The following is a 19,527-nucleotide window of genomic DNA, read 5'->3' on the forward strand; positions in this document are numbered from 1 at the left end:
GGGAAGCCTGCCATGACAGGTCTGGTGTTCAGTTCTGGATGAAGGGGGGCAGGAGGCTACCGGAAGGAGTGTGGTGGAGGGAGAGAAGCTGGTTATAGAGGGCTAAGTTTATGAAGAAAGGGACTTTAAATTGAGCCAGTGGAGATGTTGATGGACCGGAGTGATGTGGAAGCAGGAGTGAGTGAGTGTAGCAGGTGAGCAGCAGAGTTCTGGATGTACTTAAGGACTATGGAGGATGTACCTTAAAGAATATTGCTGCAGTAGTAGAGCTGAAACCAAATTTCATATCCACAGGATGTGATGAGGGCATGGCTCAGAGATTCTGCAGCATATTAGAAAACAGATGGGTGGAAAGGATTTAAGCTTGAAAAAAAGCAGTTTGTAGTGATGTGATTGGCGTGGTGTTCGAATGAGAGGTTACTGTCAAGATCTGTATCAGTCGGCACGTGCGCATCCATAAATTTCTGCAGGTGCTGGGTAACAAAAAACGCACAAAAGAATGAAAGAGTACCTGCACACTGCGAAATTGTTCCCACATGTTCTTTAAATCCCACATCGACATGACAATGTTTCAACCACTATGGGTCTTCTTCGATGGTCGACACATCGTCATGTCCATGTGGGGTTAAAGAGGATTTGGGAGCAATTAAGCAGTGTGCAGGTACTCTTTTGTTATTTTAAGATTTGTACAGTAAAGGAACAACAATTTGTTTCAGATTTTAATGGATGTCTTCAAGGAAATCAGAAGTAAACTGCAAATGGTATGCAATCAGAAAATACATAAGTATATAAAGACAGTAGATATGGTGTGAGGTTTCACTTTTGGGGGCAGCTATGGCTCAGGAGGTAGAGCGAGTCGTCCACTAATTGGAATATCGGCGGTTCAATTCCCCCAGTCTGCATGTCGATGTGTCCTTGGGCAAGATACTTAACCCCAAATTGCACCTGATGGTTGTGCCATCAGTATGTGAATGATTAGATTTCATCTGATGGGCAGGTTGGGACTTTGCACGGTAGCCCCTGTACCCATTCAGCGTATGAATGTGTGTGAATGGGTGAATGTGATTCGTAGTGTACAAAGCACTTTGAGTGGTCAGAAGACCAGAAAGGCGCTATACAAGTACAGTCCATTTACCATTTTACCATTTTATGTTGTAATAAGCATCATATCTACCTGAAAGTGCATTACCCATCTGATCCACAAAAACCACCACGAAGAAAATGTGTTGATTTGAAGCTGCAAGTAGTTTATTGATGAGTTATTTGCCCACTCCGTCTATCCATCCAACCATTCATCATCAATACCTGCTGTTCTCTTCTCTAAATTGTCATGATGGGCTGATACGTGCGGAGTCATATAAAGGTTGCTTTTTACACCCTCAGCCTTAATTTAGCATTTTTCTCAGAACACTGGAAACTTATGCAGTAGGTGTGTTAGCGAGAACCTCTTTTTGTGTGTATGTGTGTGTGTGTGCATCTATCTGTGGCATTACTCAACTCAAAAGCAGTGAAAACATTAATAAATGAAGCTCACATCACATTGATGTTATTACAGATACATTTATTTTAGGGCCTTTTAGAGAAAATTCCAGTCATGAATTTTGATTTTAGACTCAACATCTGATGCAGGAACATTTAGAGTCCAGTTTGATATATCAGACCCCTTTTTATCTTTTACATAGTGATCTATTCTGACTGTGTGGTGCTGCTTTACCGCTGTCAATCAACAACAGTCTACAGAGATACAAGGAAATGAGGTCTGAGAAGCAACAAAATTAGATATAATGAGCCTGGTGATTCCTTAAATTAATTTAAGATCGTCTCTCTTCTCTTTTGGCCTCTATAGTGCAGTGTCTGGAAATGACCACTAAGCGGAAGCTGATTGGCCGGCTGGTGCCGTGCCGCTGTTTCCGTGGGGAAGAGGAAGTGATCTCAGTGTTGGACTACTCCCACTGCAGCCTGCAGCAGGTCCCCAAGGAAATCTTCAGCTTTGAGAGAACTCTGGAGGAGCTCTACCTAGACGCCAACCAGATCGAGGAACTACCCAAGGTAACTCTGCAACACAGACTTTCTGCTGCAACTCGTCTCTCTGATTTTAACCTCTAACCCTCTTTTATATCACTTCTAACCTCTAGAACCACCTCTTGGACCACCTGACCCCTATGTGATCCATGTAAAACCTTAGAAGAGGCCCTAAATAATTGTTATGACTTAAATAAACATTTTACTCCAAACTGGTTTCAAGGGAGCAGGATGTACTGTATATCTTACATGATAAACAGCAGTACTAGTTTTTGAGCAATTGGTGGAAAGCACAGCAAATAAACATTTTTGTCGTTTACATAAAGTAGCTGTAAATGTGACATATTATTAGTGGTTTTTTTGGTATATGACAAAAAGTGGATTTTTATCCCTTTTGAGTGTTGATGCAACACTCAGCTTCCCGTCATCTAAAGCATAAACCTACTCATAACATCAACCCCAATGATTACTTGGCTGTAACTGTGAGTTACGCCCACAGAAGTTGACACATTTTGATATATTAATGTTGTTCGAGCTACTGTTCAAAATATATTTTGCAGCTGCATGTTGGTGTCTCATAAATTACTTTAAACCCTTTTGTAATGTTGATTGGATGCTGTTATTTTATTCCTGTGCCTCGAAATATTATGATCACTGCTCAAGCAAATGTGCCTTAGTGATAAATGAGCATATTTTTCTGGGTTGTGTCAGGTGAAAGCTGTTCATGAACTGTTTTAAGGAACTTATTGTAGCTCTTGAATGTGTATTTCTACTGTTTTAGAGACAAACTTGCACTCTTTCCTGACAAATTCCACCAAAATTTTACAGTATTTTTTAATCAGCTTTGTCTTCAAGCATGTCAGCATTGAATGGACGAGAGTTTATTATGAAGATGTGCTTCAGTTACCTATTTTTTTTTTCCCCCATGAGTGTGTTATATTGCATGTATGGGAACCTGTTGATTATATATGAACAGGATACTTGAAAGATTTTGTTTGTTGTGATACATTTAGTATTCATTTGTTTGGTAAGATTTTATACTTGTGCATTCAAGTTGACCCTTTCCTGGTGCAGACAGGCAGTGGTGATGTTCATTTAAAGGGATTTACAGTAAAGCAATATTAAAAATCTAGAGCAACGCTAGCGGGCCCTGAAAGGCACCGGAAATCAAGTGTTTGATGGTTGAAAAATGGAGAAACAGCTTTGCTATTCTTAGATATTTACTGCCAGTGAAGTAAAAAAATGCTTAATTCAGACTGATGCTGCTACCCAAATCAAAGGGGTTTATCTACTGTACAGTTTCCATTTTAGGACGTGTCAGACTTGTGAGTTTGCAACTTCATTGCAATTTTCATCAGTGTACTTTGTAAGCCTGAGATATGTAGCTGTTGCTTTGAATTGAATGCTAAAGTTAGTGTTTTCATACTAATGTCAGCATGCTAAAGCAGTGGTGCCCAAGCTGGGGGGGCAGGATCCCCAGAAGTGGTTTTGTGAGATAAACCTGAGGGGTTGCAAGATTATGAAGAGGATAGGAAAGCAGAAAAAACATATTTCTGCTACGCAAAATTAAGTTAAGCTAATTAAGTTAATTTTCTCAGACTTTCCTCGACCAATCATCCAATTGATCAAGTGTTTGCCGCCACTCCTAGAACCACATGACCAGTGTGGATAAAGCTAAATTTAGACTTAAAGTTTGCTGAGGCATGTTTACCTTCATTACATATTAGACAGCAGTGAGTGGCAGGAGACATAAGGTGAGCGAGGAAGTTCATTGGGAGTCTGAGACCTCTAAAAAACTCCCATGCAGGCAGTAACAAGGCAAAAAAAAAAAAAAAAAAATGGCAGCGTCCTTCCAGTTTTTCAAGGAGAACTACAGGTGCTGTTTATGAGAAGGTTGTCTCTTTTCATTGATATTCTGTCCTGGTTTAAATGACTGAATTTCTAAATATAGCCTGCATGAATAAAGACTAATAGTGCTGTGTGAGTGGCAAGCTAAACTTGTATGCATCTGACCAAAAAAAAAATGTGTATGTATGCCAAGATTATATAAGAGCTCTTGAGGGTGCCAGAGTGATTGACCTTTATGGGCGTGAGTTAGAGAGCTCCTCAAGTGTGTGTGAGTGTGTAAGTGATTGTGTGCTTTTAAGGCTGTGCGTGTTTGTGTGTAAGTATAGTGACACAGAGCAGCCTCGTCCATGTTTAGCTCCTCTGTGCTCTTTCATTCTTATTTAACAACAGTGACCACCAGATGTGATATACAGTAGTCAATATAATTTTATCAGGTCAATGAAATGTGCAAAAGATGATCCATATTCTCTCAACTATGATTCTGATTGAAATGTTCATCTTATAAAATCCAAAATACAGCATTTTGTTCACAAAATGCATGAACACCATTTCATTTTGTGCAGTTTTTTATTTAGTAAAAATCACGTTGCTTTGATTCTTTTTCTGTACGGGTTCCTTTTAATTGAAAGACATGTAAATTTGGTGACCAGGAAACTGTAACCTTCCTGTAGGAGCGAATGTGAGTGTGTTTGTGTTTCTTCATTGTAAAGAAATTACACATCACAGATTACACTCTATCAGAAAATGTGTGTTTTGTGGATTGACCTTAGTTCAGTTTATAACTCCCACTGGTGTTGTGGAATAAGTGTGGGATATTATATTTTTTGCAAGTGACATTTTAATAAGCAGCTTTTAAATTAGGATGTTATTGAGGTCACCTGTAAGGCCTCATAGGTTTTTTTTTTTCATATACAGTAGGTGAACTGAATGACATGACAACTGGGAGAATGTACTGTACACCAATCATGGATTGATGCTTTATACACAAAGATGGTTTACCGCCATGGTGTCTTATTTTGAGTGTATATTTGGATTTTTCTGTATCACAGAGCAGTCTGTTCATCTCTTAAAAGGGAGCTTTGCTGAAATTGATTCAAAAATCCATGAATAAAATTTGACTAAACTTAGCTGACAGTACCTGAAAATTATCTCATCTTTGCCTGGTGCATAACAGGTCATTTTCATGTTTCCTTTGGTTTGAATTGTACAGAATATACTGTACACATTATCCATCCTGAACTGATCTTTATATCTGTAGAAGCTATGGGAAAAATATTTAAGTGTCATATAATTATACTACATATAAAAGGTCACCTGATGATGTCCCCAGATGTTTTTGACAGATATGTATCAGTGAATGAAAGCTATGCAGCTTTTCTGCTGGCACATATGTTCTTGCTGTTTTTGCTTGAGCATTTCAATGATGACCTGTCAGAGATGTCAAGATTAAAGAATAGTTGATTTTTTCCTGCTAGTATGTAAATAGCATTACAGTCTCACAGGGCTGCTAGCCTCATCATTAAGTCTTCCTGCCCTGAGAGGGCAGGAAGAGGAACCATAGCAATGTTTATTTCAACATTGAAGAAAGTTGACTGTTGTTAATAGCCATAAAGATTTGATGGACTGCAGATTAGCTACCTAGCTAAGAATTGTCCTAGTGGCTACAGTAAGTCAGGTAAATAATAATAATATAATAATAATGCTAACTCGTTGACTTAACAGACAACTAGACCTGTAGCATTAAATCAATTGCTGCTGTGAGAAGTTTTGCTAACTTGGGACAATAGTAATAATATTAATAACGCTAACTTGCTGCATTAGTGAGTAACTTGAGAGTAGTTAGCTTGTTTGTTTTCTGCTTAAGACCATATGAATGAAAATTGTTAGTTAAAATATACCTCAGTTGTTAATTGATTGAATTAAAACAATTCTGTGCACCTTTTACTGCCCCGTTGGAACATCCTAGCACATTTAACTGTTTTCCTTTTCATCTTGGACTTATTATTTTTGTTATTCATGAGCGGCATGAATGTTCATTTATTGGAAATAATGTTGCCAGATGGGACTGACAAATAGTAGCCCATTCAAGCCTAGAACCCACTCAATAGTCTTACAAGTATTCACATTTTTCATTTTTATCTGTGCTATCATAGAAATAAGCAGTAAAAGTCTTTCAGATAATGTTACATTAAATGTTAAAAGTTTTCACCAACTCTAACCCTATGTTACCAGAATAATAGGGGAAAAAATCAGGCAACACTGATAGTAAGGGGTTAATAATACCTGTTGAAAGCCATCGGAAAATCTAGAATTTGGTTTATTTTGCCCAATTTGGACTAATGGGGAAGCTTTGGCACCTTTTACTTCTGCTAAAAAACTTTAAAAAGTGTCCATCATTCCTCTTCATTTTTGCGCATTTGCCTTTTGAATGTGTTTAAGTATTTGCATCATTCTGGATTTGGGAGAGCGTTTATTTTAATGTCTATTTTGGTATTACATAAATATAACATTTCTGTATTCTAAGCACTTTCCTTTTTATGCCTTCACTCTTGTATATGTTTTGGCATTTGCAGTATTTTTCTATTTAGGCCACATTTCTCCTAATGTTTGTGCTTTCACTCTCTCTCTGTGTTTTGTCCTTAGGGGCCTCCGTATGGAGAAGATTAAGTCTACATTATTCATAGAGAAAGGCAGCTAAAATGGCAATGCTTTTCCACAACATTATGTGGTGCATGCCTCCAGCTCACTTCTCGCTCTCTGTCCTTTTGTACTTTTCTGCTAAAGGTCTGTGTCATTTTGCCAACAGACTATAATATTCCTTTGTTTTTCCTCTGTGTTTCCATAGCAACTCTTCAACTGCCAGGCCTTGAAGAAGCTGAGTATGCCCGATAACGACCTGTCCAACCTGCCCACCACCATCGCCAGCCTGGTTAACCTCAAAGAGCTGGACATCAGTAAAAACGGTAAGAATGACCAATTCAACGTCACCAAAAAAACAAAATAAAACAACTTTCATTTCAACTGCAAATGATAATGATAGACATATCAGAGAGGATTATCATCATACATTTTTTAATTATTAATAATGTGTCTAGATACAGGATGTGGAGTTTAGGGGATAAGAAAACAAGGGTAACATGTGAGTTTTCTGGCAGAGCTAAAATTGTTGAAATGTCTACAGTTAAAATCCCAATAATTTCACATCCAAATATTTAACGAAAATGTGCTGTTAAAAAATACTCATATATTTCAGAGAGATTTTAGATAATAGCTCCCTGTCTTACTGTATTAAGAATTCATTCTAACAAAATTTCCCTCCCTCCGTGTCTCTTTAACAGGTATCCAGGAGTTTCCAGACAATATAAAATGCTGTAAAGGCCTGTCTGTGGTGGAAGCCAGTGTCAACCCCATCACCAAGTAAGACACTAAAGGCCCCTTTATACTGTGTGATTTCAGGCTTTCTGAGACAATTAGGTTTTCTCAATCCACACTTGTGTTCCTAGATTGCAATGTGAGACTTTTTTTTATCTGTTATCTGTGAGAGATTTTAACAGGTTCAGAAATGTAAGACCGAATTCTTACAATGTCACTACTGCTACGACTCACTGCAGTTTTTTGAATGAAGTTTAGTTTGAATGATGCGAGCTGATGACATGTCTCTGCTTTATTTGCTCCGTAGCGCTGTGATTCACAATGCATTCAAGCGCACAATCTTAATAGCTTCAGATTGATATTGTGACCAAGATTTTATTATAAGTGTGTCGCACAGTATGACATACATTAAACTTGTCGTCGTGCAGTCTAAAAGCGCCTTAAGACACACTGTGTAGTAAAACAATATATTAATATCATGCACTGGAACAGTCTGGTCTCTTGTTTGTTTGGCAGTAAATGTTTATCTGCTGCGCAAAAGGTCGGGTTGCAAGTTTAACACACACTGGTGCAAACAAATAATAGAAAAATCTTGTCATCTTAAAAATAAACATATCTCAAACACTTTCAATTTTGCTAATAATATTGTCATTGTTTTTAATTTAATTGTGAACACTGTTTTATTTGGCCTTTGGGAGAGTTGCTTGTTTGGTTGGTGGCACTAGTTTTATTAAGTGGAGCTGGATTCAGTTCAAGATGTAATTGACTGTAATGAATGAAAATTATGCTTCTGCCATTTATTCAACTATTTATAAACAGAATAGTGTCCAGAGAGCAACACTGTAATTATCTTTGATATACATATTCCAATCTATGTGTCTAAAGCACCACATTGGGCCAAAATATTTTATACTTGGCTGCATCTATACACCCTATACTACCTGTAACTACACTGGTTCAATGAAATAATGGCCACACACCATGTCAGCAGACGTTGTGAAAACTACAAGTAAATAAAGACATAAAAAGTTTGAAATATACATCTCTGTCATTTAAAAGTCTTTCAAGCTAGTCTAATCTCAACAGGAATGTGAAGAACTCAAATAAAATGACAGAAAACGTATCACATTGTCCATGTAAAGGCACATCAATACACATTATACACAAATATAAAATCAATGAAAGACCGTGTGTGGCTCTCGGACCACCTGCAGATTGAAGGTTATTTTGCGGCTGTATGTCATTCCTTTGCATCCATGTTGGCTCTGACCCACGATACCACCGTTATGCCCTTAATTAAACTCTGGTCATGTGACCCATTACATACACTCTAAATTAAAATAAAACCTTACATAAAGAGCACTAACCAAACATTATTTTAAGGTGGTATATATAGCTTCAGGCTAACAGCAGTTTGTTCTTTTATTCCACCGAGGCCCTTCAAGGACAGACACTCACTTTCACTCTTTCTTATTCTTCTTTTGCATATGTTCTTACTCTCTTCCTTTCTTCCTGCTCTCTCTTTCTTTCTTTCTTTCTTTTCTTTCCAGACTCCCAGATGGTTTCACGCAGCTCCTCAATCTGACCCAGCTCTTTTTAAATGATGCCTTCCTGGAGTATCTGCCGGCTAACTTTGGCAGGTAAACCCATGCATGTAATCATTAGTGTTTCCTTGCGCATGAGGGTGTGTGTGTGTGTGCACAAGTTGTGCGATTGTGTTGGATGGGATGTTTTACATATTTAAAGCACCAGAAGCTATTATTAAGTGTCACTTGAAATGACTGTAAAGAATCTTAATAAAAAGAATCCAGGATTATCAGGCTTTTTGCTTTATGCACTGCACCTAAAATTTAAATAAGTTGGCTTGAAAATGATCATGTTGCATGTTATACAGTGTGTTGGAATCAGCCTGAGGCTTAAGCGCTTTATGGATGTTTGTGTTTGAGGCAGCAATTATATGTTTTATCATGCCTGGGTAGGAGTACATGAATGATTAACTACAATTACCAATTTTAATTATGAAAACATATTTTTTTAAAATTGTGTATGCTAATGTAGTGTATTTTCATCTCACATAAATTTACAGTCTATTCTTCTATTTTTTAAATTAATTACTTAATCCCTCCTCACATTAACCCATTCAGAGGCATGATTGAATTTATAAATTACTTTAGCACTTCAGGATTTCCCTAAAGTGACTTTAGCATCAGTGTATTAGTAGCACTGAAATGTATCCTACAAACATAGAATGGACTAAATGGAGCTAAATAGTGTCAGTAAAAACAGTAACTACATGTCTGTGAGCTTTGTTTACTTGACGTTAAATAATCAGTGAAGCTGGCTATTGTTACCTCTGAGTTTAAAGCCTTTTCACTAACATTTTCTGTTCAATATCACTGTTAAATGCAATATAATACAAATAAATGTCAGTCAACCACAGGGGGGAAGTTCAGCAGATCATTATTGGTAACAGCTTGGTTTGGTGTGAACATTAACACAGCATTGTGAAACTGTGCCCGCTCCAAAAAACTGACTGCTGAACCCATTAATATATTTTCTAGGGTTGTAACTAACAATAATTTTTATTGTTTATTAATCTGTCAATTATTTTCTCAAATTATCATTTTGTTGGTCTATTAAATTTCAGAAAAAGGTTAAAAAAAAAAATATTGATCATTGTTTCCCAAAGCCTTAGATGAAGACCCCAAATGTCTTCTTTGGTCTCAACCAACAGTCCAAAACCCAAAGACTGTCGTAAGCTGGAATCAGAGAATTTGGCCATTTTTTCTTTAAAAAATGACTCATCAATCAATCAATTATCAAAATAGTTGGAAGATATAGATATGTGACAGAATTCTTGCAAACTGAAACATGTCCATGATGGTGCTGCGATGCTGTAGTGATGATTATTTTGGTGATCAAACATTTCTGATTAATGATTATATATAATTATGATCACTGATGAGGAAATAGGTGAATTACATGGGGCCTGTTTTTCCTTAATTTAATGTTGTCTGACCATCCATGACTTTCCTAGAAATGTTTGTTGGCAACCGGCAGAGAGAATTAATCCAGTAAATAAAGTTTTGGCTTATGTACCGTATGTCTGTTTGTTAGACTCTCCAAACTACGGATCCTGGAGCTGAGAGAGAACCACCTGAAAACCATGCCAAAGTAAGTACAATGTGTGTGTGTGTGTATGTGTGTGTGTGTCTGAGAGAGAGGGGGAAAGGGAAAGCAAAAGAGTTTCAATTTGGTTTTTTGCACTCCACAAATTACATCTCACACACATCTCTCTCTCTCTCTCTCTCTCTCTCTCACACACACACACAAACACACATGCAGATGCTTTATGATATTACTGAGCTTGCGTGCTTTCCCAGGTGTCCAGATTAAAACTATATTTATCTCTGGCAGCTGTTCTTGAATACTGATGAAGCCAGTTTTAACAGGAACGTGTTGGCCTTAACAGTTTTAAATGTTTCCTGTTCAACATCATGTAGCAGGATTTACCCCTGTGTTCGTATCCACGCGACGGCCACAAAAGATGCCACTACTACAGCACAACTGATCCTACTTACAAGTATTGTGTGTTTATCCAAAGCCTGATATATCTTATTTCTCTGTGTCGTAGACCTCTGTTGTTGTCCAAAAAAAACAGGTCAGCTCTTCACTTTCTACTGAAGTTACTTGAGAAATTTACAATGTAGTACAAAGTCAAGAGGTTGTGATATGTAGCACAACAAGCTTGCGAAGCTCTATAAATGGAACCGCATTCTAGCTCATGCTCAGTGGCGTCTGCATTACACAGCACTACTCTCAGGAGACTGAAAATGGCTGTGTCTTTGGTGCCGTTTCTAAACAAACTACCATGTCCATACTCTTCAGGGTGAAGGAACATGTCACCCCGTGCAACAGTGTGGCTCATTAATGTGTTTTTAATAGTACTTGGACAACAACAAAGATCTATGGCACAGAGGAATAAGATATATCAGGGTTGGAAATACATATGATACTTGTAAGTAGGATCAGTTCATTGCTGGTTTGGCTCTGCACATGAGATTTGCTGATGATGGGAAAAATATAATATGAGGTTGATGAAGGGGTACTTTAGCTAATCTAATTGGGACCTGCATACATCAGACAAAAAAAGGTTGGGAACCACTGCACTACAGGATGCAACTGTATTATTACCAGGTGTAGTTTCAAATTGAATTGTAATAATCAATGTATTGTATTCACTCCTCTCCTATCAGGTCCATCCACAGACTGACACAGTTGGAGAGGTTGGATCTGGGTAGCAATGAATTCTCTGAACTGGTGAGAGTGTTTGCTGTTTACAAGTTCACAGAAGTGCTGTGTATTTGTGTGTACATTTGACATCGAGATAATCCTTTCTGTCTATGATAAGAAGCTCAAATATTAATGTCTCAGTAGTCATATGTGCATTTACCAGTTGAAACGTCTTTATATGTGAGGACATGGACAGGAAATAAGGTGGAAGGAGAAGAGAAGAGTCAGAAATACAGATGCTGTGTCCCATTTCAGGGGCTGCCTACTTCAAAGTTCACATTTCAAGACCCAGTGCGGCATTCGGTGAATCCTCTGTAGACCATCTCATTTAGCAATGAGGCACAGGCTCAGTTGGACCCTGAAATGGGACACGACGACATGGTGGAGGAAGAGAGGGCTGGATGGAAGAGAGACTGACAGGATGTGGCATCAGGGTCAGACAGGAAGTCGGTTTTGACAGGAGTAGGTTGGCTGTATATGGTCTGCTTCCTGCCAAGAGAGAGAAGGCATGGAGGGTGCCAGTCTCACCCACTCTGCAAACATTTTTTTTGCTTTATTCATGTCTGCCAAAGTGGAAGTCTTCTCTGGATCCAATAATTCAGATTTTTAGGTCTCCTACTGTGTACTTCCATGTGCATATTTGTTGTTGTTAAGTTATGTTCGGTCAGTATGTGTTAATATGTTTTACCCTGTTTGCATGTTAGCCGGAGGTGTTGGAACAGATCCACAATCTAAAGGAGCTGTGGCTGGATAACAACTCTCTACAGTCTATACCAGGGGTAAGAACACTCTCAGCTCTCACAGTGAAAGCAAAAGCAGCACTGGAAATGTTCAAATGACATTTTTATTTCATATTCATTGCATTATTTAATTTCCCTAACTCTCCATTCTCTCCCCTCTGCAGTCGATAGGGAAGCTTCGTCAGTTGCGGTACTTGGACTTAGCTAAGAATCGTATTGAGTCATTGGACACAGACATTTCAGGCTGTGAGGCCTTAGAAGACCTCCTGCTATCCTCCAACATGCTGCAGCACCTCCCTGACTCTATAGGTGGGCACACGCACATGCATGCATACACAAGGATACTCATAAACATTCACAAGCTGTTAAAGCTACCTCCACAGAACCAAAATGATCTTACTGTTGTGCACTTTAGAGAGGCATTTAAATCCACACCTGCTCAAAGGAATAGAAATGTGCTTATTTGCTTTCATGCCAAGAGTTGGTTTAGAAGATCGATACCATTCTCATGGTTGTAAGGTAATTATGAAACTGCAGCCAGCAGCTGGTTAGATTAGCTGAGCATGAAGACTGGAAACAGCTAGTTTGGCTCTGTCAAAAGGTAACGAAATCCACCTACCCCGTTAGATAAAAGTAGATAAAACTGGGGCTTCCCGGGGGCATTCTGGCAATGAAAGTAATTACAAAAACACTGTTGACACATGCTTACGTCATAGTCTCCGTCTTAGCCCACTCCTTCGCTACTGTTGCAGCTGTTAAACGGTGGATAAATTGTTATGAGCATCAAACAACCCCCGCAAAATGACTTGTTTCATTGTCACAATTTGAACCAATTTAGTCTGATAATATTTGGAAAGTCTAGACGAGCCACACGATTAAATTATTTTATCCCCTTTCAAGTTAGCAGAGAGCTAACCGGAAGTCTGCATTCATGCATTCATCCAGCCAGCGCAGGAATGTCAAACCCGACACCAGATTAAAAACTCTGGTACACTGTGAAATACAGAGAGATTTATCTGGCAGTGATTGGGCTTAATTAGCATTGTGTGAACTTGTTTGGTGAGGACTTGAATGTAACAGACGTTCATTTATATGTAAAAGTTCGACACTGTAGGTTTAAAGAGCATAACTGTACTGTCTATGGCTCAATTCCCGGCTGCGGGACCCTTGTTGCGTGCCATACTCCTCTCTATCTCACTGTATTTCCTGTCTGTCTCCACTGACCATCAAATAAAGGCAAAAAACAGATAGATAAAACCACAACATTTTTACACGGTTTTTGTACAGATTAAACAAATGGAGGTATTTCATGAACTTTAGAGGAGCTGGTCAGATGATTTTTTCACCTTTGTACAGCACCAGAGTTGCTGTTTCCTCCAATTTCCAAGCTTTATGCTAAGCTGAGCTAACCTGCTATTTGTTGCTTCATATTTAACAGACAGACATGAGAGTGTGATTGATCTTCTTATTCATCTCTCCACAAGACAGTGAATTAGCATGTTTCTCAAAATGTTGAACTATTCCTTTAACCCCTGACGGAGCTGTGCAGTGGCCAGCAGGGGAGAACTGCAGCTGTGTTGAACTAATCCCGGGAACGAGTGTGTCTAACTGTGCAGATGTCAGTTAGCAGAAAAAAGTGAAAATGAAATGACAATACAAATGAAGGAATGTGAAGCGTTTGGTGTCAACTTTTGTGATTAATAACGTTAAAAGAAAAGGATGTTAGGTTTCAGAGCTCAGTGTGTATTTATTCTAAGATCAGAGTTACTTTGAGTGGTTGCGTTTGTGTGTCTGTACGTGTACGTTTGTGTGCGTTTGTAGGAATGTTGAAGAAGCTGACGACTTTGAAGGTAGATGACAACCAGCTGACCTCACTGCCTAACACAATCGGGAGGTAAGAAACCAGCACACGCAGACGCACACACATGCACACAAAGCAAAAACGGATCATAAATCCCAATTCAAGCCATTCAAGCAGAAACCACCTTCAACATTCTGTTTTTTCTGTCAGATTAGATTTTCTTAGCAGATTATTGTTTATCTTTGGTGGGTTGTTGTTTTTTCTTGTGTATTACTGTTAGTTGCTGTGTTGTTTTGCTGGCTGATGATTGGGGGGTTCTGTGTGTTGTGTTTGCTGCGTTGCCGTGGCGTTAGTGCGAAGCCAAAGCAAGGGTGAGTAACATTAGCCTTGTGGATCCAGGGGTGTGTTCAGAGATAGACAGATGTTCAGCTGCGTCACAGATACAAACACACAAGATTAATAAATACATGGGGCTGTGGGAAACATCTTCGATTCATTCAAATTACATGCAAACATGAATTTTAATTCAATTTCAATGCATAAAGTGATAATTCATGTTTACCTCCCATGATTTTTTTCAATATTCGGGCTTAATATTTGCATAAAATCCAGATCTTGATTTGAAAATGAGCTGAACCCAGCCCAGCTAAAACCTACAGGGTTGAGACGGAAATGATTGCATGTAAAAGGATTACAGTAATGTGTTTACAATAATTCTTATTATAATCCATCACAGTGCAGATTCAATCACAATAATCAGATTAGTTGCTTTTGAAAAAAGAAAAAAAAAAAAGAGTAAACATCTGTTGAATAAAGCAGAAACGTTTTTGAAAGGAAAATACAATCTGGATTCAAAATGACTGAGTCTTTTTGCATACAGCAGAGATGACACATAAACATTAAACTCTGCTCACATTATAGACTGCAAATAAGAGTAATTTGCCTTTTTAACTCCGTAGTTGATAGATTTTTGGAAGAAATGTAATCCAAACAAGACTCTAACAGAAATATGTTTGATTAAGAATATTCCTTTAACTTAACTTTTCCTTTCTGCAGTTTAAGTCGTTACATGGATTACGTTTCTAATCACAGTACGAATCAGATAATCTGTGATGGATTACATTTTCAAAAGACTCTACAGATGCTATTTACTGACATGTACTGTTTTTCACTGTGTGTGACGCTTTGTATCTGAACACTCTGAAAACATTTTGTCTTTCTGAACAAGTCCCGGGTTTTAGCTCTAATAAGTAGTACTGTAGATCCATTACTTCTCCTGTGATAATACCATAAACACTTTATAATATCCCTCGCTTACCCCTCTAATTGATTAAGGTTTTCTTACTAATGATGAATGTGATTCCCATCATTACCCCTCTGCACATAGGACAACTGTGTTTTCCTAACTTACTCATATTAATAGACTCATACTTACATATTTATGGACAAATGTATCTATGTAAAGTCAAAGCGCAAATGGATATGTGTACTATATGTCTGAGTATACTGGTGAAGTAATACAAGCTTCGTCCCTTTACTTCAGCCAGGACGACATCCTGTTCCCCTCTAGCTATTTTAGCACTACAGCATACTGTAGATACTGAATACTATAAATGTATCAGGCTTAAATTATAGATAAGTTACTTCTTTTTACTTTTGTACAGTCAAAAGTGGCTATAACAGAACAAAAAGCAGGTAATCTTACCATCAGATGTCCACTGGATGGGGCTCAGAACAGACTGCTTCTTCTGCAGCCACATCCCAATATTATTTAGTTGTTTTCCTGACATTTCTGTGTTTTTTATCTATAATATTAAATTGCAGTTCATTTTTGTTCCGTTTGGTAATGTTTTGTAGCTGTACTTTACTTGTTTTAATTACTGTATGCACTATGGCATTTTACCTTTATATTAAATCTATATTTACTGAATTGTGTAGCATTTCCTCTTCTTCTACACAAACTCTGGAGAACAAGTGACAGAAAAAGACAAGAAAAAATAATTTAGCTGCTGTACAAATTCAATAACAAAATAAGTAATTGCATTGTGTAATATTAATTCAATCTCAGATGTCAAAAAATGAATAAAAATCTGCATTTCTGTTTATTCACAAGAGTAAATTCAGCGATGCAAGTTGCTCCAGCAAAAATCGATCCAGAACGTAAGATTGTGAATCCGAACAGAACAACACATGTGAGCCCAACAAGGGTTGGAAGACATCAGCACACTGGCTTCAGTGGCAGAGCGCAGCCTCATCAAGTGGACATCAGGGTTTACGTTTTACATTCAGTCTTTATAATATTAGAGCAGTGAGAGGGGCAGTATATACCATGTTGAAGACTGAAATATGCACATCTACTCCCACTGTAGCATGTACAGTAATGTATTGGCTATTTTTTTATTTACTTAGACTTTTCCAGATATTTTTGTTCAGAAGAAATCTCAAGCTTAATTGCTGTGACTGATGTCTGTGAGTTCAATCTTGTGTAAAACTATATTTTTGCTCATTTAGCTGATACTCCAAACCAGAAGGGACTTAAGATTAGTTAAAAAATAGGTTTTTAGTTTCTTATTTAGCAAGTGCAGCACCCAAACAAACAGAGAGAGCTTGCATGCTGCAAACAAAAAGATTTGAATGAAAAAAACTTAACTTGAACGTACATCCTCTTGCTTTAAAGTGACAGCACTAACCACTGAGCTACTGTGCTTTCCCATGACACCTGCTATTGCGTTTAGATTTCAAGGCTGGCAGTACATCTAGATATAGGATAAGAAACTCTCCTCTCCTCTCCTCTCCTATTTTCTCCTCTCCTCTCCTCTGTCAGACCGTATGGTGGCCCAGATGGTCCGGGCCATTGGGAATAATAATAGCAGACTAATGCAATGTTAACAGTGACAGTACATTAATGTAAAAATGTTGTCTCATTAGCATTAGCCTGCTGTTAGTGTGCTGCTAGGCCAATGATGTCAGTCAAAGGGGGGTCAGGGAGCCCTGCAGAGGGCCTGCCCTGGATGTTACTGTGAATGGAGAAGTTGAGATCCCAGTTGAAGAATGTCAGGCATCAAAGAGGGAAAAATGGGACAAAAAAGATGAAGGGTGGTCAGCAAATGAGACCAAATTTATGTCAATATGAAATTAGTTTAATTGATGATTGATTAATGAATTGATTGATTCTTCAATGTGATGATCTTTTGCTTCTCTCAACGCTCTCCTCTTCTAAGTTGTCTGCTACAAAGACAAATGTTTCCTTCTCATCATAACATGTTAAAGGATAAGGCTGGTGCTCTTCTATGTTTTTTCTCATTGTCAACAAATCCCATGAAAACACCAACGATGTGTCAATCTGTCAAAACTCTTCAACTTCCCTACTATGTCTGTGGCTCCCAGCCCCGAACCTATCTGTTCCTCCTGAAGACATAAACAGACTAAAACAGACTATTTCACAGCAGCAGGACGGTATATGTGTGTGTGTGTGTGTAACATGTCAGCCAGTGCAACAGTGTGGCACATTGATGGAGCTCTGTGACACAGAGGAATAAGTTATATCAGATTTTGGGTGCAGGCAATAGTTGTTAGTAGGATAAATTCATCGCAGATTTCGGTCTTTTCACAGGATTTGTTGACAATAGAAGAAAATATAGAATATTACCATCCTAATCCTTTAAAACTCATATCTAAGTCATCTGAAGTTGCAGCAGAGATTTTACAACCTGCAGAATAATTTCTTCTCTGTCTTTGTCATGTTCTCTCTTTGCATCTGTTCCTTTCACTCAGTCTGTCTCTGTTGGAGGAATTGGACTGTAGTTGTAATGAGTTGGAGTCGCTGCCTCCCACCGTCGGCTACCTGCACAGCTTGAGGACCTTCGCCGCTGATGAGAACTTCCTGACAGAGCTGCCCCGGGAGGTAAGGAGATAAACACTATCTAACCTTGATATGAGTCATAATACTCTAATGTGGCTCAGGGAAAGAGTGTCTCTTATTAAGTACTAGCCTCCGCTGTAATGTGATCTGATGGATTATGGGTGTGTGTTTCAGATCGGTAACTGTAAGAATGTGACGGTGATGTCGCTGCGGTCCAACAAACTTGAGTTCCTTCCTGACGAGATCGGGCAGATGACCAAACTACGAGTCTTAAACCTCAGTGACAACAGGTATAGACACAAACACACACACACACACACACACACGACCAAACTATGACTCAGTAGTGACAATAAGTGTGCAAACACACACACACACACACACGCATGCAACACTTTGTCAATGACCGTTTTTGCTTCTGTAGTCACTCTCACGGCCTGCAGTTACCATGGGAATGGATGAGTGTGTTGCCATGGTGACGTGCTCTGCAGGCTGTACAGTGTGTGGGCAGAAGAAACATCTCTCTTCTCTTTCTCTCCCCTCCCTTCCTCCGTATCTCTCTCTCTCTCTCAGGTTAAAGAATCTACCGTTTACCTTCACTAAGCTGAAGGACCTGGCAGCTCTCTGGCTCTCTGACAATCAGGTATCTCTCTCTCTCCTCCCACACACTCTCCCGGAGCCTGTACCCGCAGCACGAATACAATCAGCTACACACATATTAATCACATAACCAGGCTTTATTTGAGACAGGTTATTAGTAGATAAAGGCTTTCATTTTTAAGTTCTACGGGGTTTATTAGTGTTTATATCATATTTTTTCTAAGAAGCCTCTCTCTCCTCTGATCTGCTCCCATTTGCCGTGTTAATATGCTGTTGCTGCACTTAATGCAAAAAACATCTTCTCTATTTGTTTCGGATTAAAAAACAAATCTTTTAATCCTTAAATTTCCCTGGAACACTTCCATTGTGAAACAGGTGCAGGAAGTGTTGTTTTATTATTTAATTAAGTTTTAGTAGCCCAATAATAATGATAACTAAGAGCAAAAAGCAAAGTAGAGTGAGTCATAATGATTAAAACACTGTGTAACAAAATGAACTCAGATCAATAGAGTGTTGTGCAAGTACACATTTTACTGAATTTACAATGTCTGCCATTATTGTACAGTTATTGGTAATTTCATTTTCTCCCTATTTTTTCCTCCTTTGGGTCTGGCCTTTATTTTTTTTTTCAAACACAGCATATTTGCTTTCTGAGACTTGCCATTACTTGATTGCTTTTATTTGAGAATTAATTATCAGTCTGAATTAGTTATGGAGCTTCAGCTTGTACAATGTGGATGCAGACTGGCCGGAGTTCATACCGACTAAAACAATCTGAAGCAGCTGTAGGTTGTGCAGTGGAGTAAATGAAGCACATAGAGCAACACATTGCTGTTAATGATGATATTAAAGTATCATTTGTTTCAACTATACTAAGATTCAAGTTAATAATATTCTTCATGACATTTTAAAATCGTCTATGCCGCTAACGGTTTAATCAAGGTGTAATCACAGCTGATAAATGAAAGTGAATTCATAACAACACTGGA

General features: G+C 38.3%; 1 protein-coding gene across 2 annotated transcripts in view; it reads left to right on the forward strand.

Moving 5' to 3' along the window:
• The window catches only part of lrrc7 (leucine rich repeat containing 7), a 73,237-nt gene that overhangs the window by 29,531 nt on the left and 24,179 nt on the right, over nucleotides 1-19,527 (forward strand). Inside the window, exons 2-13 of one of the 2 annotated variants that reach the window (XM_042417798.1) lie at nucleotides 1,847-2,049; nucleotides 6,716-6,833; nucleotides 7,209-7,287; nucleotides 8,793-8,882; nucleotides 10,360-10,416; nucleotides 11,499-11,562; nucleotides 12,240-12,314; nucleotides 12,440-12,584; nucleotides 14,097-14,169; nucleotides 17,851-17,980; nucleotides 18,113-18,228; nucleotides 18,512-18,581. In XM_042417798.1, the coding sequence (XP_042273732.1) occupies nucleotides 1,847-2,049; nucleotides 6,716-6,833; nucleotides 7,209-7,287; nucleotides 8,793-8,882; nucleotides 10,360-10,416; nucleotides 11,499-11,562; nucleotides 12,240-12,314; nucleotides 12,440-12,584; nucleotides 14,097-14,169; nucleotides 17,851-17,980; nucleotides 18,113-18,228; nucleotides 18,512-18,581 (1,220 nt within the window). Of the gene's footprint in view, nucleotides 1-1,846; nucleotides 2,050-6,715; nucleotides 6,834-7,208; nucleotides 7,288-8,792; nucleotides 8,883-10,359; nucleotides 10,417-11,498; nucleotides 11,563-11,790; nucleotides 11,875-12,239; nucleotides 12,315-12,439; nucleotides 12,585-14,096; nucleotides 14,170-17,850; nucleotides 17,981-18,112; nucleotides 18,229-18,511; nucleotides 18,582-19,527 lie in introns of those variants that run through there. The other variant, XM_042417799.1, reaches the window with a different exon arrangement.

Source organism: Thunnus maccoyii, chromosome 7, assembly GCF_910596095.1.
Source record: "Thunnus maccoyii chromosome 7, fThuMac1.1, whole genome shotgun sequence".
In the NCBI taxonomy this organism is placed as follows: Eukaryota; Metazoa; Chordata; class Actinopteri; order Scombriformes; family Scombridae; genus Thunnus; species Thunnus maccoyii.